Raw genomic sequence first — 21094 nt, 5'->3', positions numbered from 1 at the left:
GTATATATATATATATATATATATATATATATACTGTTATGAGCTTTAAACTATTTAGAATTAAAAAGATGTAGTTTTTGTTACAATTTGCAGTTATTCTGGAAAGAAAAAAATGATAATCTAGCTTTATTTAAAAAATTTTTATGGTTATTGTAAGGTTGGTGAAATGGGTGGAATCTATATAATGTTAGGGTAGAGAAAATAACAGTTTAATATTTCTTAAGAAGATTTTACAGGTTAAACAAATGAAATTTGAAAATTTTCAGATACAGAAAACTTCTTTTTAATTTTAACATGAAAATCACTTTCCACTGGGAACAATCAACACTTTAACTCTATATATTCATAGACCAATACTTAGTAAAAATATGTAATTAAAAATCTGATTTTTTGTTTACGAAAGACTTGTAATGTTTATAGAAAGCTTGCTAAATTTCATGGAGATACATGTACCATATTACAGGAATATGGACATTTTGTAACGAACGTTTAGTTACTGAACAAATGTATTAACATTTTCCTATATCAAAAATGTTTTTCCAATAATACTTAACTTCTCTCACACTCTCCTGCCCTTCCTCCTCAGTATGGCCAGTATGCAAGGAAACATTTTAAAAAATCACATCTCTTTTCAATATAGGAAAATTTTCATTTTCAATTTAAAAGTTTCTCTTGCAATGTGGCAGGTATGATTTATTTATTGTTAAGAAAGTAACTAAAGTGTATAAGTTATAAATTGATTAGATTAAATTGGATAAGATAATGAATAATAATAATAAAATTAAGCACGAGGTATGCTCGTGAGTAGCTCTTGTGTAACATCGTTAAATACAAGAACATGAACTATGCCTTTACTGAGTGATTTGCAACTTGTGTGGCAAGATTATCAGTTATACATGATTAAAAGGGCAATAAAAGAATAGAATGAAGTTTAAAGAAATATATATTGTTATGTTTTATTTATTGCAATAAATATCACTTTCCACTAGGAGCAGTCAACACCTTAACTCTGTATATTCATGGACAAATACTTAGTATAGATTAGGTAAGATAATGAATAATAAAAATAAAAATTATTCATGAGGTATGTTCATGAGTAGCTCTCATATTACATCATTCAGTACAAGAATGTGAACTATGCCTTTTTTGAGTGATTTTCAACTTGCATGGCAAGATTATCAGTTAGTGGGATATAAAGATTTGCTTTCTATGTGAATCTTGCCCTCATCTGTCCCTCCACCTTGTCAATGTGGGATTCTAGCTATAGTGTGAGAAGAGGTAACATTCAACTGATTGTGTACAAACTTTTGTCACACTCTCCCACCCTGTATATGTTATCAGTCAGACATTATTGAAAGGGCAATGAAAGAATAGAATTAAGTTTAAAGATGTATATATATATATATATATATTTACTGTTATGACCTTTAAGCTGGTATTTAAATAAAGAAAATGAAGTAATCCTCAGCAATGAGAATGATGATGCCAAGGCAAACTTTCTATTACAAGAAAGCCTTTTTATTGAAGAAAAATCCACATTAGATGAAAATATTAATAAACATGGAAGTCATTTTGGTCAAGAAAACGTAACTGGTGTAAAGGCTTCTGGTCATAGTGAATGAACAGCCACATCTTTGGAAGAATGTAACACAAATTACCCTAGTCCAACAATTATATATATATATGGAAGTATCTGAAAAAACTATTGAAAAACATCAAGCTGAAAACAAAATTAAAACTTTAAAAGCAGAAATATTATCAGAATCAGCATCTGACAAAACAGAAAAAAACGTATGTTAATAGGGAGGGTAAGAAACAGTGTGAAGAAGTGGTGTATTTAAGTGTTTTACACTCACAAAAAGAAACCTATCATTCTATAGGTATTTTCAATACCTCACTATTATAAATGCTTGGTTTGGTCTCATATTTTATTGGCGGTAGTGTCCAGGGGCACTGATGAGGAGGGGAATTCTCCGAAACTAGTCTGGCTCACAGACACACCACCCAATGAAAGAATGGACCATTCCAAGCTTATTTTGTTGTTAAACAAATGTTTAAACAACTCTAATTATTCAAGTATGAAGAAGTTTTGACTGTATTACTCACATGCAAAAACTCAATTTTCTCTCTAAATCCTGCTGCTATTCCTCTCAGTTTTCTCCTTTTCCATCACTTCTACCCCCATTAAAAACAGCCTGCTAGTTAGCTATTAGTTTAGCATAAGCACTCTTAATGTCATTCATTGTATTTCTTATACTTCTAGCATTACAATAATAAGTTTAGCCTACCCTTAAAACTACCTTTGTACCTTATTTCTACACTAAACCCCCTCTCTAAATCATAATTTTTATTTTTTATTTTGACCCTCTCCTCTGTTTAGTTCCAGTTTACAGTTGATCTTAATGTTGAGATAACGGCCCTTGCAAACAAGCCAGCTCATACCCCATTTAAATGTAGATCATCCTTTCCAAAAAGCTCCCTTTTCCTATTGAACTGATCCAACCAGCCAAACTGTTCTTTCTTACATATTAATTAAAGCCTAGTATTCAACCATAGTGACCTACTTATAATTTCATTTTCACACTTAAGTCATTGGCAATATCCCTGACAGAATTAAGTTATTATTGCCCTTTTCTTTGAATGTTTTTATTAATGCCTTATACATAACAATTAGCTTCTCTGACCTACCCTTTTCTACATCATTAGCCTCTGTGTGCTCTACAGACACTGTATCATTACTAGTATCATTTACTATATCACTTCGTCTGTTAGTTATATCCTTCACCACTGCCCCTGGATAGCAAAATATGTATCTTTTTCTCCCTATTTACCATACAGGCTATCTTATCCATGTGCTGTACAAAAGAATTTCCTATAACAGTAACATCTTTATGTTTTTCATTCCCATCCCTCTCTGTTCCTTACCACTCTGATCTTTATAATTAAATCTATCACCACTAACCCTATTATTACTGCTTCCAACCTCCCAAGAATCATCACCAGCCCCTGTATTTTTCGCATGAAAAAACTCAATTTCCTCCCTATATCCTGCTGCCTCTCCTCTCAGTTTTCTCTTCTCTTTTTCCATCACTTCTACCCCATTAAAAACAGCTTCCAATTGTACAAGTTTACTGCTAACTTGTTAAATGTACATGTTAACCCTGGATTCCCAAATAAAACTCACTCCTTGCACTTATTGCACTTAACACTTACATTACTCTTAACCACCATAGCCTGAGAATAATCAACTCTAAATACAAGTAGCCTGTTAATGACACTGTTAAACCTAATGTTAGGGTTAAGCATGTTATACTATTTTCTCAACTTAAAATAAGACCCAAAACTCGAGCGCTTTCGAATAGTTGACTATTATTATTATTCTTCTCCTTTTGTTCTCCTGAAGAAGAATAGTCAACTATTCGAAAGCACTCGAGTTTTGGGTCTTATTTTAAGTCTATTACACTTTATATGTGATTCTTTGTGCTAACTCTTTTATAAAAAGAAAATACTATTTTCTCACTACCTTATCTTATTATTAAATTAATTTTGTCATTAAAATGAGAAGTAACAATAACAAAATAAACTTTTGATAGTTATAACTTTATCTTATGAAGTTCCAAAATCCTTTAGATAATTAATAAGAATAAAAATAGAAAGTATATTCAGATAAAATTGTGTTATTGTGTTAACAAGTAACAATGTTTAACTTTTCCACATTACTTTAGTAATGCTTCATTTTTACAAAGGTGTGATATCAGTTAACTTTCAGAAAGTTAACTGCATAACAGTATAACCAACATTTTCAATATGTTTTACATAAAAGAGACTTCCATTATAATAACATCGGATGTTGGATTAATCAGTGTTTTACCTATAGTCTTAAACTAACTTAAATATATCATGGTTAACATAATGTTAATTTATTTTGTAAATGATAAACTTAATCATGTTATAATCTATCAGTACAAAGCTTACACCATTAATTCTAGTAATATGAATGACATGAAAATAAAAACAGTTAATAGCAAATGTTTCAAATTCTGTAACAAGTATGGTATAAGAACTGCAGGTGTCCTGAACAGTACTAACTATGGTTAAACAAATCTTTAAGGTCTAGATATATTGTTAGAGTGTCTGGGAAAATGCAGGGCATGAACATTTACTATGGTAACTCTTAACTGACTCATATTATTGTATTAACATAGAAATAATCAGTTATTGGCTTGAGACATTAACTGTATTACTGTAAACTCCAGCTGTTGATTTAAGAAAAGAGCTTTTATAAGCTTTTTTTTTTTAAGGATATCTGGCCATTTTACTGTTTTTCAAAAAAATGAAGTGTTTAGAACTCACCGTCCTAGATTTGCATCTGTTTAAAGAACATAGTTGTGCAGCTATAAAGTGGAAATATAACACAATGTAAATAATGGTAAATTTAAATTCATTTAACACTTAAATAGCCAGAGAGTTGGTGGTGAGTACTGCCATCTGGTTATCTTCTTTCTGGTAAGGTTCAAAATTAGTGACAGTAGCAGATAATATTAATAGTTTTACAATAACAAAGACAGGTTGAGCAAGTTTAGTGACAATAGAAACTGGACCTGAGATCCTCTAATCATGAGACATCCCCTCCCCGTCTTTATGTAACTTTTTGCTTAGCAACAAATAAACATAATGACAATATTTCAATCATTTGGCTAGTTGGAGTAATAAAAAAACATAATAATAATTGGAAACCTTAATTTTGATTAGTTGAATATTTTCACCACAGTATTTGTAATTTCAGTTAATTGATTACTTTGTGAGACACAAATTGATGTAATCACTGCTCGTAGGTAATCGATTAAATCGCCCAGCTGTAATTCAAAGTAAGTCCAAGGTTGATGTGCCATAACCCAGAAAGCATAAATCTCCTTGACATATAGAAGGAATAAGTATACAACTGTATTTATCTTTTATTTCATTACAATGAGGTACTTCTGATCTATTTAGAGTTGTTAACCATTTTTATTTTCTTGGAATTATTTCAGTTTTTAGCCCCAGATTATGATCTTAACCTTTAAATTTAGATTTATGGGTTTTGATATTTTGGTATAACACAATCTGTTAAATTTGTTATGGAGTGAAAGGAAACAAAAACATAATTGAAATCATGGTAATTTAAGTATTTCTACCTTTACAGCTGTACGCAATTAAGATTGAAAACTTTCATTGTGCTAAATAAAAAGATCAGCCAATCAGAAATCATATTAATAGTTAGCCCATTCAGAAGTTTGGACAGCCATATTAGTTTCATTGGAAATGCATCAAAACATAATACATTTATCCAAGACTTAATATCCAAAGAAAAGTACAGAAGAAGCCACCCTAACAATAAGAACATTAAAAATAAATAGAAAAAAGTAAACTAAATGTGAAAAGAAAAAAAAAAACATCAGCCATAAAAATAACAAGTGGAGTCCCAATACAGGACTTTTGCCATGTGTTAAAGTAAGTTAGAGGGGTAACAACAGCCATAACTGTTACATCATCAAGATTCAACCATAACACCAAAATACCACAAAAGTCAAGAAAAAACTTGAAAAGAACAGATGTAAAATAAGTTTAATAGCTAAGTGATATCCATAAAGCAAAGGAAATGTGAAAATACCAAAAAAACATTAGCCATAACGATAGCAAATGGAGGCCTGATACTGAACTCTTGCCAAAAATTTAAGTCTGAATATATTGCCAACTAGATGTGTATTAAATCATCAAGTGTAAGTAAAATACATGCATTTTCTGTACTTTACTCTGTAGATTTCAGCATCACTCATGATGGGAAAGCAACTGACAAAATTATAATATTTCTATTTTTCTGCTCAGTCTCCATTTTGTTTTGTTTTTATTTTGTAAGGCTGGCATCCATATTTTTAGTCAATTAGGGTTGGCATCTCTGTTTATTCCATTCAGTGTGTTTTTCTAAAATTACACACAAAATTCTTTGTTGTGCAATGCGTGTTAAAGACACTTGTAACAGTATAACTGTTACTCCATATAATTATGTAAACGTTTCACCCTTGTTTTCATTTCTAATATAAAATGTTTAAGGTAACTGATATTTTTTATTTTAGTATGTCCAGGACTCTTATCATTTGTTAATAGCACCCTATGTGAGATATCAATTAAACACCCCCTTCTCGGTAAAATTTTATCTATCCTTGCCTTCAAAGATACAAACTTGTGGTCCCTATGATTCAGCGATCTATGTGAGTGCAATGCTTGCACTACCCTTGACCACAGCTCTGAGTATGCCTTTTGACTAGATTTTACAGCAGCATGTTTGCTATTTGTAATTTTTAATGAAATTGTTTTTCATTTTTCAGAGGCCCAATGGAGTTGGGTACAGGGGAAAAGTTTATCCCTGGTGGTGGATTTAAGGAGGTTGAAGCCACAGAAAGAGAAATAACCACGAGTGAATCAGAAAGTGCTGAAAGTGTAGATGACAGTTACACAGAAAAGACAGATCAAGAGGAAAATGAATCTATACAAGAGAGCAAGGCTATATTAGATAGCATAGAATTTGACATGGAGAATGGAGAAACAAATTTTGTAACTTCTAGCAGTCCTGATGTTAGCAATACTGAGTTTCAGGAACAAGGTGATTTTGTAGAGCTCAAAGGAAACCAGTTAGAATGTGACACTAATATTGGTTTATTAGGTATTATTGAAGAACCACAACATACTGTGCTAAATCAAGCTGCAAACACAACTTCCGTAGAGGCCACAGAACCTTCAGCATTAATTACAACATTTTTTAGTTACATGGACATCGATTTACCACCTTTACCATCAGAAATTCCTCTACCACCAGAAACACTAAGAAAGGAAAATGAAGAGTCTAATTGTTACCAAAATTCCTTTTTACCTTCAACACAACCTGAACATCCACCAGCAGAACCACCACAGAGCAAGCCTTTGTTACTTCATCAGTTGATGTCTGTTCCACCTCCCCCACTTCCATTTTTGCCTCCTTCTGGAAATTCCCATCAACCTTTGTCTTCACAATGTCTTGGTACAAAAGTACCTGCTGCTTCTTTTTCTGTGAAAACATCAGTACAGTCTTTACTCAGATTGGAAGACATAAGGAATGCCCCTCCTCCTCCCCCTCCTCCTCCAACTAAAGAACAGATCTTCACAACAAGTCAGAACCAAATAAATGATTTCATTTTAAAGTTTGAAGAACAAAATATAACAGGAGAGAAAGCTAAAACTAAAGAAGAGAATAAAAAAGAAGCAACAGTATCTCCAATAACTAAAACAAAAGCAGTACTTGGGAAAGCTTTAGCTAAAAAACGATTAATGGCATTTACTAAAACAATGTACCCTGGAGGAAAGAAACCAGTTTTACATGACATTTTAAAGCCTTCGGTGGTAAAACCCAAAACATCACTAGATACAGCCTTTGCTGAGGATGAAGAGATTGTTGAGAAGACTGAAGGTGAAATTGAGGCATTTGAAGAACCAGCTGAAACATCTATACCTGACAAAAAGTATATTGAAGAAGAAATACCAGAAGAAAACAAAGTATTCTATCATAAACAACCTCCTGAAAATTGTGTGATCAAACCAAATTTTGACTTTGTTGTGTTTGTAAAGAGCAATGTTTTAAGAGACTTATCAAACACTAGTGTTGGTGATAAAAAAAATGAAATTCTTTTGAAAGCAAAGGATTTAAAAGCAATTACAAACATTGATCTGAACAAACTAGAAGGAAAAAATCTCAAGGACCACAAACATGACAAAGAAGAAAAATATTTTGAAAAAAAAAGTAACAGTGATGAAAAATATTGTAATCCGACTGAAAATTCAAGGAAACATCCACAAGAAAATAGTCCTGATCGTGATGAAAGACATAGGGAAGAAAGTCCATGGAACAGAAGAAGATTAGAAGAAACAAACAGGAAGAGAAATAGAAGAGTCAAAGCATCAAGGAGCAGATCTAGAGACAGAGAATATAAAAGGGAGAAAAGAAGCAGAGAGTCAAGGAGCAAGTCACATGAAAGGGGTTATCAAAGATATAAAAGTACTCACAATTCTCGAAGTAGATCAAAAGATTATAAGGACAAAAGATATAGAATTAGCAGGAGTATATCAGTGGAAAGGACATCTAAGAAAAGAAGAAGTGTGGAAAAGTCAAGAAGTAAGTCCAAAGAAAAAGATGATAGAAAAAACAAAAAAGCCAGGGAAGCTAGAAGTAAGTCAAAAGAAAAAGAGAAGAAAAAATATAAACATATTTTAGAATCTGTGAGTAAATATAATAAAGTAAGTTCCAAAGAAGAACAGTTTTTTGAGAAAAGTGCAAATTTTCAAAGATCTACAAATCCAGGAAAGTTAACAGACAAGCACACACTAGTTTCAAAGCAAAATAGTTTGGAGGATTTTACATTACCAGATTTATGCAAACTAGGAAAGAGCCATTTAAGTCAGGAAATGGAAACTTGTTTGGCATATAATAAGAAAACACAAGATAATAGAGAAATATATTCTTCTTTGGATCAGATCCCTGTCCATATTCAACAAGAAATCTATAAAGAAAAAGAAATTACTAAACAAACTGAAGTGAAAGAAAATGAAATAATCCTCAGCAATGAGAATGATGATGCCAAGACAGACTCTCTATTACAAAAAAGCCTTGTTATTGAAGAAGAATCCACATTAGATGAAAATATTAATAAATATGGAAGTCATTTTAGTAAAGAAAATGTAACTGGTGTAAAGGCTTCTGGTCATAGTGAATTAACAGTCACATCTTTGGAAGAATGTAACACAAACTACCCTAGTCCAACAATTACATATATGGAAATATCTGAAAAAACTCTCAAAAATCATCAAGCTGAAATTGAAATTAAAACTTCAAAAGCAGAAATATTATCAGAATCAGTATCTGACAAAACAAAAGAAAAAAAGTATGTTAATAAGGATGGTAAGAAACAGTATGAAGAAGTTTTGACTGAGGGAAAGAATTATGTAGAAGTAGAAAAAAGTAAAATTACTGATACACCATATGAAGACAGTGATTTAGATAAACAAAATGAAAAGTACAAACAAGAGCAATTGAATAGAGATGTGTTTGGAAAACCTAATGGAAAAAGTAGATCACCTGTCAAAAAAATTGACAAGTTGTCTGAGACACACGGTAAAGAAAAGTTGTGTTATAGACTTGGGTCATCAGAGAAACATCTGACTGGGTCTTTTGAGAGATTGAGAAGAGATGAATTATCTGTAAAGCAACCAAATGTGACTTCTGATAAGAAGAAAGGCAAGTCTTCTGAAAGAGAGAAACCGAACCTATCTCAGGCAGAGGATAGTAAAAGACATAAAATTCAGGTTAATAAAAAACAATCTAGTTTTTGTGAAAAGAATGAAAATAAACATGTTGAATATGTAAGGAAAAATAAGAAGGATAAGCAACATTTGATCAATGATTTAACAGAAATTGAAAATCAAGATGTATTCCAAGATCAGCTGTCTGTTTTAAGAGATTATGGTTCCCAAAGTGAGGAAACTTCTTTAGATGAAATTTATGAAGGAGAGAGATTTTCCAAGAAAGTTTCAAAACCAGAAGGCTTTAAATCAGAAAGAAAACGAAAATCCAAAAAGAAACATAATAAAAAAGATATATATCAGAGTAGTGAAGATAATGACAAGATTCACAAAAAACTAGAAAAGGATACTTATAAAGAAAAGAAAAAGAAACAAAAATCAGATAGTTCTGTTACAGAAGAAAAGTCATTGTTGAAGACCAGTAAATATATCTTGCATGATTTTCATTCATCAGAGGAAACTGAAGGAAATTCAAGAAAATCTAAAAGAAAACAAAAACTTAAAAATTGTTATTATGAAAGTGGATCAGAAAGCAATCAATTAGGTCATCAGAGTGGGGTAAAAATGAAAGAAAAGATGGAGAGTAAAATACAAAAACACAAAAGAAGTCCTAGTTGTAGCAGTGACATGTCAAGTGATGAAAATAATTTTAGACATTCAGCAATTAATATGGAAAAAATGTCCTTAAAAGAGCTTGAGTTAAAAGAGAAAGAAAGAGATAGTGAGTCAGAGAAAAATGAGTCCAAAAAAAAAATTATATCCACACCTTTTAAGGAATTAAAGAAGGGTAGGGATAAGAGTTCTGACACTTCTGGTGATGACCATAATAGAAAATATCCTGTTAGGTCCAAAAGCAAAAAGCATGTTGAGAAAAAAAATGAACCTTCAAAGAAAGGTCATAGCTCAAAATCAGAAAAAAGTTCAGAAAGGAAAGAAAATGAAAGTAAGTCAAAAAACAGAAGTATTATGTCAAAAAGATTTTCCTTAAAGGAAGACACATTTACTGTAGAACACCATTTTCAGGAAAAAGGTTCTACCACCAGTTCTACTTCAACCGATTCTTCAGATTCAAGTGTATCTTCAGGCTATCATTGTCAATCAAATAAAAAAGTCAAGAACAGGTTTCTGTCATATAAGAGAAATGACACTGAATGTTGTAATAAAAAAGAACAACAACTCATAGTGAATTCAAAGTCCACACAAAATTTAAAAAAAATATATTCAAAGTACCAAACAAAAGAAGAGATTGAGACTAAAACTGAAAATGATTCAGAAGGTGAAGAGTACAATAACCATAAAAGAAAGCAAAAAAGGAGAGAAAACTCTCTTGGATTTTCAGAAAATAACAAACAATTTAAAGATGAAGAATATATAAAAGAATACTCTGAAGCCATAAAATCGAAACATTGTACAGATCACACCAGAAAAGCTCAAGAGAGTGTTAGTCATAAACCTAGAAATCATTCAGTAGAATATCTTACAGTTTTATCAAAAGATGGAAACTCAGTGTTGAAATGGCCTTTTGATAATGTTCAGTATACAAAAGCAAAACCATCTGTATCTTACTGCTGTAGTCTTAAGTTTTGTAATGAAAAATTACCATCTAGAGATCCTAGTAAACTCACAGGTGTCATAAAATCCAAGGAAAAAAATTCAATTTCTAAAGAGTCGTGCATAATTCAAAATAAAACCTATGAGGAGAAATTATCTTTTGAAGCAGAAAATGACACAGCATTTGTAGGATTGAGCAGTAAGTCTTGGTCTGACTCTAGTGGTCCGGTAGTTGATGCCTCAGTAGAAATGACCCAGTTTAAATGTAAATGGGAAACAGATTCAGAAACAGATAAAGATAGTGACAAGCTGCTCCAGAATCAACCAGAGGCGTTAAAAGAAGTTGCTGAAACTTCAGAGACACAATTGAAAGATAATCTCTTGCTTGAAAGTGTGGAAGCTATAAAATCCATAAATTCTCCTCAGAAAGAAATTGTTTCAGGACAGAAAGAAGTTAAAGTATCCTTAGAAAATAATCAGTTCACAATAGCATGCACTGATGAAAAATATTGTGATAACCAGATGGAGGAAGAACAGTACAACATATGTGCTGAAGAAGAGAGAATATCTCTACCTAATGTAATTTCTTGTTCTGGACAAAAAAGTGAGTTTAGAGACACACACAAAGAATTGGGGAAAGAACAGACACTACCTATAGAAGATTTATCTGTAAACATAAAAATGGTAGTTGTTGAAAATTCTCCTTTAAAAAAACTCAAAGAGAAAGAGAACCTCAAGAATGATGAAGTAAAAATGGATAATCAGGATGATCTCACTGTAGAATATGCCAAGTTTTTGGAGCAGCTAAATATTGAAGGTCAAGATTCTAATTCTTTAGATGAGCAGTCCTCAAAAGGGAAGGAGTTTAGCATGAATAACATTGACTCTCTGATGGTCTGCAGAAGTCATATAGATTCTCATGTTGAAAATGATAAAACTGACCAGTCTAATCATTTTTCAGTAGGGTTTTCTTCAGACTCAGACACTGAACCTAAAACTGATGAAATTCTTCAGGATTTGAAAGAAAAACAGCATAAGACTCGTGTAAAAAGGAAAAAATTGTTATCTTTTCAATCTAAAGCTGATGAGCTCACAAAAGAAAAAATATGTGGCCACAAATCAAAAAGTAAAGAAGAAAAACAGAAAAAGCAAAGTGTTGGTCCATTAGATACAAAAAAAGAAAGCTATAGAAAATATTCAAAGAGTTCATCTGAATCAACTGAAAATTCAGATGAAAGCACTTCAGATTCTGGCTCTGAAGATATTGAGAAAGAAAATAAGCCTTCAAACAAATTTTCCACCTTTAAATTTTGTGGTGGGACAAATATTAGTAAAATGAGTATTAGCAGCAAATCTTCCTCGAGTGAAGATAACTGTGCAGAGGATGACAGTAATTTATTAGTCATAGATCAGAAGTCTTCTTCAATTACAGCTTCAACTAATCAGTATAAAGATTTATTTCCAGCCATTTCTCCTGTTAATATACTAACAGGCTGTGACCAGAATGATTGTATTGATATGGACATTTCAATAACTGACGAGGGATCCAGAGACACTGTAGAAAATGTTTACATTAAGGATCTAGCACCAAATAAAACACAAGAAAAGACTGATAGCAAACAGATTCCAGAAAAAGTTGAAAGTATGCTGTTCCCATATACTAACCTAAATCAAACTGCTCTTGAAGTAGCCAGTATAGATAGTAAAATAGAAGACCCAAAAGCTTGCATTTCTTCTCTTTCTTCAAAAAATAGCAGCATTTTAGGGCTCAAAAACATTAAACAAGCATGCAATTTACAAAGAAACACAGGGGGAAAGAATGATAATAAATTGATTGTTTCTTCCAAAATCCGTTGTGAAAAGTATGATAATACTAGTAACTGTGTAAGTGCAGGTGAACCTTATTTGAAAGACACTAAGGAAACATATATGTTGTTTGAAGAATCTGAAGCATGTAAGACTACAGAACTGACTAATTGGTGCAACAGTAAGCAGTTATTTGTTTGCAACGTTTCCACAAGTTCAGGGACAAGTAAAAGTAGTGCTTTGGCTGATGTAAGTTTGAGCTGTAGTGAAGTATTGCCTTCTGATGCAGAACACATGAGTGATGAAAAATGTTTGAATTCTAAAACAACGATATCAGTAGAGATACCAAAACCACCAGAAACTAAGTCATTTGAAGAAGAAACACTAGTGCATATGTCAAAACCTTCTAGTAAATATTTTGGTGAAGAAATAGCACCAGCATATACCCCTTTACCTTTAAGTACTTGTTTGACTGAAGATATTGTGCCGTTAGATATGTCACAACAATCAAATACTGCTTCAACCAAACAAGTTGTGGCAGTAGAAGAGGCAAGAGATACCAAATTACCAGAATTATGTCAAGCTGAGAAAGCTAGTTCTACTACTGGCACTGGGCAGAAAAGTAATAACTTAGAACTAAAAATAGGAAGCATTAAAAGTTATGAATTTACACGTGGAGCTCAAAATCTTGAAAGCTGTATAATGGAGAAAGAACCTGATGATGTGTCAGTGAAAATTAGTAAGGAACTACAAATTGAAAAGTTTTCAGAAAATGTCATTGGAATTAGAGATACCCAACAAATAGATAAATCAAAATGCAGAGACAATTTCAAGGCTGGTAGTTGTGAGAGAGCTGATACCTCTAACAGTAGCCATACATTTTCACAGAAAAATATTCACATATCTCCAAATAAGAAAGAAAAAATGCAGAGAGGTAATAATGAAAAATGCTCCTCAGTATATGTGAAAGGTGGTAGCATGTCTCATTCTAAAATTGAATCTGAAGGATCAGTACCTACTATTTCAGTTCCTGGGAAAAAACCTTCAAAGGCAGAACTTTCAGGACTACTTTTAGAACTTATGAAATCACCTATTTTTCAGCAACAACTTAGAACATCAGGTCTTCTGTTTCCTAGGAGTTCCACAAAAGATAAACGAAAACCTAATGAAAAGTTACCTGAAACAAGTAAACACACAATCAAGGTATCAGAGTCTGCTTCAGGATGCATAATTGGTAAAACTACAATTGAATCGAGTAAACAGACATTAAAACCTTCAGAACATGTTTCTTCTGGAGCTTTAAAGCATATTCAAGCAAAATCATTTGATTTAAAGAATATTCCAATACCTCAAAGTCCTGATGAGACTCTCTGTAAACTACAGTCTGTTCAAGAACAGGATGAAGTCAGTGTGTGTGCTGCACATGAAGGAGCAATTGAAGATATGGAGATTGATATAGGTACAGAGGAGGGTGAGGAATCCCCTCCTCCTCCTCCTCCCAGGAGTTCATCATCAACCAGTAGCAGTTTTCAAGAGTTTAAATTTACAGCTGCTTCTCTCCCTCCACCTAAATCAGGTATTCTTGTCCAGTCCAGCCGTGAAGGCTTTGGTGAACTCCAACCCAAAAAATCAGTCACTTTTGCTGATGGTTTTCGGCCAGGAAAAGACCCTGTGGATGGACAGGAATCTCCTCCACCTCCACCACCTCCTAAGGACCGTAAAGTGAAAGTCAGACTAAAATACTTATCACGTCACAACAGTGTTCATGGTGATGATTCTCCACCACCACCACCACCTCCTGGTTCTCCACCTCCACCACCACCACCACCAAAAAACTCCATGGTTACTATGGCTGCTGCTCCTGTTGTTTTTGATCATTATCAACAATTTTCCCGAGCTAGTCCACTTCCTGGCCAACCACAGATAGTTACATTACCATTTGGAACAAATTCAGCCACCATTCCCAATGTTGCAGGCTATACCGTGCCTTATGGCTACCCATCAGGTTATCATGCTGCTTACACATCTGCTGGATTACCTCCAGGATATAGTTATACCACCTCCTCACCCCAACACTTATATATTAACATGTCAAACCCATACCACTATCCATCTAATAATCAAGAAACTGTACCCCCTCCACCACCACCTCCAAAGTGAAGCTGTGTTCTCTTCCATTGGTAAGATTGTCTTTATAATACTTTTAACTGTAATATTAACTTTAAAATAACATGTAAGTGACTAAATGAGAACTCTCTCCATTGCAAATACTTTGTCAACAGTGCAATGTGAAACCAGTAGTGTACTAAATATGTTTTATATTGAAGAAAAGACATTCTTTTTTTTAAGTTATTTTTCAAAGGCTGAAAATATTTGTTGTATCAAGATCTATCCATCTGTTGTGTGTGTGTGTGTGTTTTTATCTACAATTCAAAGTATACTTACTTTCTGTATTTACAATATAGTGTAATGCATTAAATTTATAATTATGAAAAAAATATGTTTTTCTATCTTTAACTTAATAATTTTTATATTGTTGGGCATTAACATGAATAAATGAGTATGTTTCTGCTTCATTAAATTTCAACAGAAATTTAACCAAATTGCTTAGAATAATCAAGAAAGTATTTGGAAGAATAAAGATTATAAGAAGTTCAGTTTTCTGTGTAAAATGATTCAAAAAGAAAGTGTTTCATTGTTTGAATAATATCTTTCTCAAATAAGTAATTTCTTTCACCATTATGTTAATAAAAGTTTACAACTTAACAGTTAGAAAGTACATTGTTCTAGTGAAATGGTATTTTATGTGATAAACTGAAAAATTGGTTATTTGAGTTATATAACATCATTATTTAAAGTAGATCTTTTCAATAAAACATTAAATGTTACACAGTGTTTAAGTTTTTGATGAATATCTTTTTTGTTATGTAATCACATTCTTTTGCTGATTGAAATGATTGAATTCGATAATGGAATTTTATGTTGTGTGTTTTCATATCAGTAATGTAAACCTGAAACCTGTTTTTAAATATTTGAATGATGGGGAAATCTGTAAAGCATATTTCTTGTGCATCATTGATATTCACATTTCAAAAATTAATTAGAAAATTTATCTCATGAAAATGAACATCTTCAGATTTTGCTCTTTGATAAATCACAACTAAATAGTTTTTTATGTAATACAAAATGTGTGTCTTGTTTATTAAGTACATATATACCCTCATTGTTATGCAGGTTACAAGAAACACAGAAGAAACGTAGAGTGGCCAATTTCATGATTTTACAAGTTTGAAGCTTGAATAAGTTGTTTTACTGGCATGCATGGAAAGACTTCTATGTGAATAATATGTTTCTAGTACTTGTAATTTCTAGCTACTGGACACTATAATTTTTCCTTAATGAGTATAATCATTTTATCTATAAGGAGTGTAATTATAATGTGTATAGTTAGTTACTTTCATGACAGTAAACAAATTTTAAATGTCAGTAACCCTAGTTTATGTGTAAAGAAGAAACTAGAAAATACATTTAATTACCATGTATTTGAAATGCCCCTTTCTTCGTTCACTGTACAAAGCTGTTGATTTTCTTCCTGGTTTTTAAACAAAAGTTAAGTTATTGTTGTGAAATATAATTTCCTGGTATATGAAGCGTGAAACATGCCCAATTTAACAAGCTATGACATAGGTACCTTGAAGTGGAGAAGTAGCATTTGTCTGTAATAATTTAAGTTCAGAATTTTTTAATTGAGAACTTGATATCATATGGTGTGGAAAAAATTGTTTATGATTTATTTTAATGTTTCAACACATTATATGTCTTTTTTCTTTAATTTTTTTTGGATTTTAAAATATCCACAAATGTATTTGCTTTGCTTAAATATAATAAACAGATTTCACTTTGTATAAGTGTTTACATGTTAAGATTTTTTAGAATATTTTGCTAAACTGAAATAGTTATAAGTTAGTTAAAACTTTATTTTTCTCTTTTGCTTATATGCTTTGTACTAGTAGTTTTCAGTATGTGTAGAATTTTGGCTATAGTTTTAACTAATGAGTTAAGTGTGATGCTTACTCAAAACATAATATGAAAAATGAAAAATTTCCACAGTCAGAAATTTTAGAAATTTAAATATAATTTATGACTTAAATATGTTTTGTTCTCTGTATTATTATTATTATATAATATTTGCAACTGCTGCTTCAAAGCATATAAATTTGCTAGTGGTTGATAAAGCAAGTGACAAACTAATGAATATTTTATGGGCTTAGTTAGTAGATTTTTCATAGGTGAGGCTTGAAAAACCAGTAACATCATATAGCTATGAAATTGGGAGTAATACTAAGTGTAAACATTAATTTCAGTTTTATTTTCTAAGCATTGGTAGAATTGCTTTTGACTTCTGATTAGTTTTTACCCAGATATACAACTTTCTTGTAACACATGAACAAGGAATGGTGCATTTGAGCTACATGTGATTTACTAACTTGTTGGTAACTTTACGTGCTCTAGAAATAACTCCCCACCATTATATTTTATTGAAAATATTTTCTTTATGTATAACAGTGAGCACTGAACTTCAAGTTGGAATCATTTTGTTAAATCAGCAAACAGCAGTGGTCACTGTGCACTGCAGAAAATTGCCTAAGATTACTGAAAACATTGATGAGAGTAAGAAAAAAAAGCTTAAAAGGAATTTTGCTTATTTTTCTTCCTATTTGTACCTAATCCTTTTATTCAAATTTAGCCTGAATGGTTGCATTCCACAAACAGAATGTTTGTAGTTAATGCAAATGTTTTGTAGCTTATTGAAATAATTTTTATTAATCAGTATAGTGAAACCCCATTGTATCATCATATTCACCAGTTTGTGGTACACTTTTATAAATGTTGCAAAACCCAGCAAGTTTGGTATAGTGTAAGTCAGTTCCAGCACACATGTCTCTGAGTCTTTCATTCCCTTTGGATAACAGCTAATAAATGCATGAAGCCTTTAACACAGTGGTAGAATAAGTGAATATTACTATGTTAAATATCACAGCAGAACTGTTATGATTCATACAGTGGCAGATTAAAAAAAGTATTTTTTTTAGTTATTTCAACAAATATATGCTGGCTTAGATATACATTTCTTGCTAAACTACTTAAAGAAATACAATTGTTTTTGTTCTTGTTCCTGCAAAGTGAGTAGTGACTGCTAGAAAATCTTATCCTGCAAATTGGTAATGGAATTTTTGGGTGTATTTAGAATGTGACATTATACACTTGGAAGTATGATGAAAATTGTGTTATGCCTGTCTGTATAGTTAATACTATGATTCAGTTGCAATAAAGTATTTGTTCACAAAATTTGCTTTTGGTTATTTATTTTTAAATATTTTGTTGAGTTTCACTTTAGTTGTTTTTTTTCTGTCATTATTTATTCTAAATGCTAATTTTCAAGTATTCTGATTATACTATGCAGTGGCTTTTTCTGTGTTTTTGGGTTGATAAAATAGTATTTTATGTATTATGTGAAACTGTGAATTAAAGGTAATGCTTACTGGAAATGAAAATTCACATGAAAATTTAAGAATTGCAACAGTCAGAAATATTTGAAAACTGGAAGCTTGGAAGAGTTTCTTAGACATATTTGTTCTTATACTTGGTAGTGCTTAATAATTACTATATGTGAAAATGTATATTGAAGGATTAATAAACAGATTCCACCTGTTTGTATTTCACATTCCCAACTCTTTACATATTCATCACAAAAATCAGAACTATACATAAAGCATTTAATTTAATATGGCATCCTGAGAAATGTCACCTCTGAATGTTTTACTATTGAATTTTCTCTAAGAAATGTTGCTGTTCATTATACTATAGAAGCCTGTTTTTTTTTAACAGTAATAAGCAAATATATTTTTTATGTGTTATACATAACATCTCTCAGTGACTATAAAAACAGTGATTATTAATAAGTTAGCATGGTTCTTTCTACAAATATTGTAATCGGTCAGCTGCTTCATAAGATAATACATTATTTGCTGCTTAATTTTATCTGCTGATAATTAAAAAAAATTCACTTTGAATTTCCAGAGGCTAACAATGCTCATAGTTTGTTTTATTATTGCCCATGTACAGGGCTGTGAAAAGCACAGTTTTTTTAATAGTTTGATAGGTTTTTCATTTTCTATTCATACACAAAAGTGTGCAAATATGTTATCTTATTCTGGAACACTTGGTTAGTTGAGCTTTCTATTAGAAGAGGGTGGTATTTGTGAATGACTGCTTACTACTATTCTTCATTTTTGCAAAAGCTTTTGAGTAACAGGGAAGGGTATGCGCATGTAGCAAAAGGAAATTATTGTGGGAGGGAAGAGTCTGGCCTGGTTAATCAACTGGAAACTTCTGTAAGCTAGGAGAGGCGTTAAGATAAAAAGCAAGTGTCTTTAAACCAACCATGTGAATTAATGCAAAATATCTAGAAGGTTGGCTAGGCATCAAGATTAGTATATGAAAGTAAATCTTGTGCACCATGTCATTAGGTAGAGGAGATCAGAGCTAAACCCACACAAATCGCTGTACTTTGATGCTAGTTTTCATCTGCTGTATTAAATGGTGCTTAGTAAGAATTTGAAGTCAATATTGTAATCATGTCTTAGTAATTTTGCGATTAGTTGAATGTTAAATGTGTGACTATGAAGTTAAGTACTTTTGGAACATATGAAGGAACAAGTTTTTTTGCCCCACCAGTGGCACAGCGGTAGGTCTGGGGACTTACAACGCTAGAATCCGGGTTTCGATACCCGTTGTGGGCAGAGCACAGATAGCCCATTGTGTAGCTTTGTGCTTAATTACAAATAAACAATTTTTTTTGCTGTCAAAATGCATATAAATCAGATGTCAAAATTTTGTAAAATTTTTGTCAGATTGGCAAAAAAAAAAAACTGAAAATTTGTCTGATTTGAAAAGTTTATGAACTGAGTGTCACGGTCAAGAACGCTAAAGACGAACAAGTTCTTGCCCAGAACTTGGATATTCGCAGTGCACGTGTTTCCTAGGCTACGTGCCATCATATACAAGTTGTGAACAAGACTTGCCCAATAGACACCGTAGTACATTCTAGCACTTTGGGTCCCACAGAAACCAATGGTTAACATAAAAATTGAGCTAGTTTTCAACACTGTGGGCCGCGCCAATCCATGAAATATGTGACAACCCTGCACCACCGAATGTCAAATGTCATTAGTTAGCCTGTATGTACACTGTACATAGGTAGCTATGCATTACAAACTGTACATATTTCTCCACGTGATTGCTCTACATTCGTTGACTGTATATTTACATTGTAGTGTTCATATTTTATGTATCGTCAATTCAAATCAAGTAAAATGGCGGTTACAGGAGCTGGTATGACTTCGAGAGTTATATAGTATGGGTTTAGCGACTACGAGTGTTCTACATCGAAAGGATCTGCTTATTGCAAAACCTGCAAAAGTAAAGTCAGTAATGAGCCAAATACTACTTCAAATTTTGTGCGGCACTTGAAAATCCACGCTGAGACGTGAGTAGTTTCTCCCGTTATCTATACATCGTGTATTGTAAAAGTTTGTTTCTTTGTAATTTAAGCACAAAGTTACACAATGGGCAATCTGCACTCTGCCCACCACAATTATCGAAACCCGATTTGTAGCGTTATAAGTTCGCAGACATGCCGCTGTGCCATTGGGAGGCGTATTGAAGAAGACAATCTATGCCTAGCCTAGGCTTATATTACAGTGTAAATGCAATTTGCACAGTTTGAGTATCAAGGTATCATGTAATGTCATACTATTTTCATTGCAATACCAACATATACTTTAATTATAATGTAAATTGCACATTGAACAGGCCTCAATTCTGCCCCCCCCCCCCTCAAAAAGTAAATAAGAAACTTTACAATTCCAATAAAGAGTCAGATTTGGAAAAAAGAGAACTGAGCTAGCATGTAAGTTAATAGAAAATAAAATGAAAATAACATTATTGAATTGTGATTTTTGCCATTTAAAAAAAAGATGTAACAATATCACCACTTTCATATTGTTACGTCTCTGCTTGTTTGTTAATTTCCGGTAGACATTATTTCCGAGAAACTTAAGCGATACAAGTCCTTTCTTGATTAAAACTAGTTCATTCTTTCTCGATACAAACTTTGTAATACACTTAACAACTTTTATAACACACGCTATAAATCACAGTAATTCACACATTTTACTTACGGTGCCCGTTGTTCGCTTGACTCAATTATCTATCTCTTCAGTCTGGTTGGTTTTTCGCGCCAGGCTTGTATATTAAAAAAAAGGGCGTCTCGAATGGACTAGGGTCTTCATGATCCTTCGAGAAACTC

General features: G+C 32.2%; 1 protein-coding gene across 1 annotated transcript in view; it reads left to right on the top strand.

The window, feature by feature from the left end:
• LOC106467672 overlaps positions 1–18437 on the top strand; it is a 64849-nt gene extending 46412 nt beyond the window's left edge. The window contains exons 4-5 of the mRNA XM_013928044.2: positions 6366–14903; positions 15958–18437. Coding sequence (XP_013783498.2) covers positions 6366–14883 — 8518 coding nt within the window. The 3' untranslated portion in view covers positions 14884–14903; positions 15958–18437. The remainder of the gene's footprint in view (positions 1–6365; positions 14904–15957) is intronic.
• Positions 18438–21094: the final 2657 nt, after the last annotated feature.

This window comes from Limulus polyphemus, unplaced genomic scaffold (assembly GCF_000517525.1).
Source record: "Limulus polyphemus unplaced genomic scaffold, Limulus_polyphemus-2.1.2 Scaffold2701, whole genome shotgun sequence".
NCBI classification, from domain to species: domain Eukaryota; kingdom Metazoa; phylum Arthropoda; class Merostomata; order Xiphosura; family Limulidae; genus Limulus; species Limulus polyphemus.
This window is presented reverse-complemented; position numbering and strand designations above follow the sequence as displayed.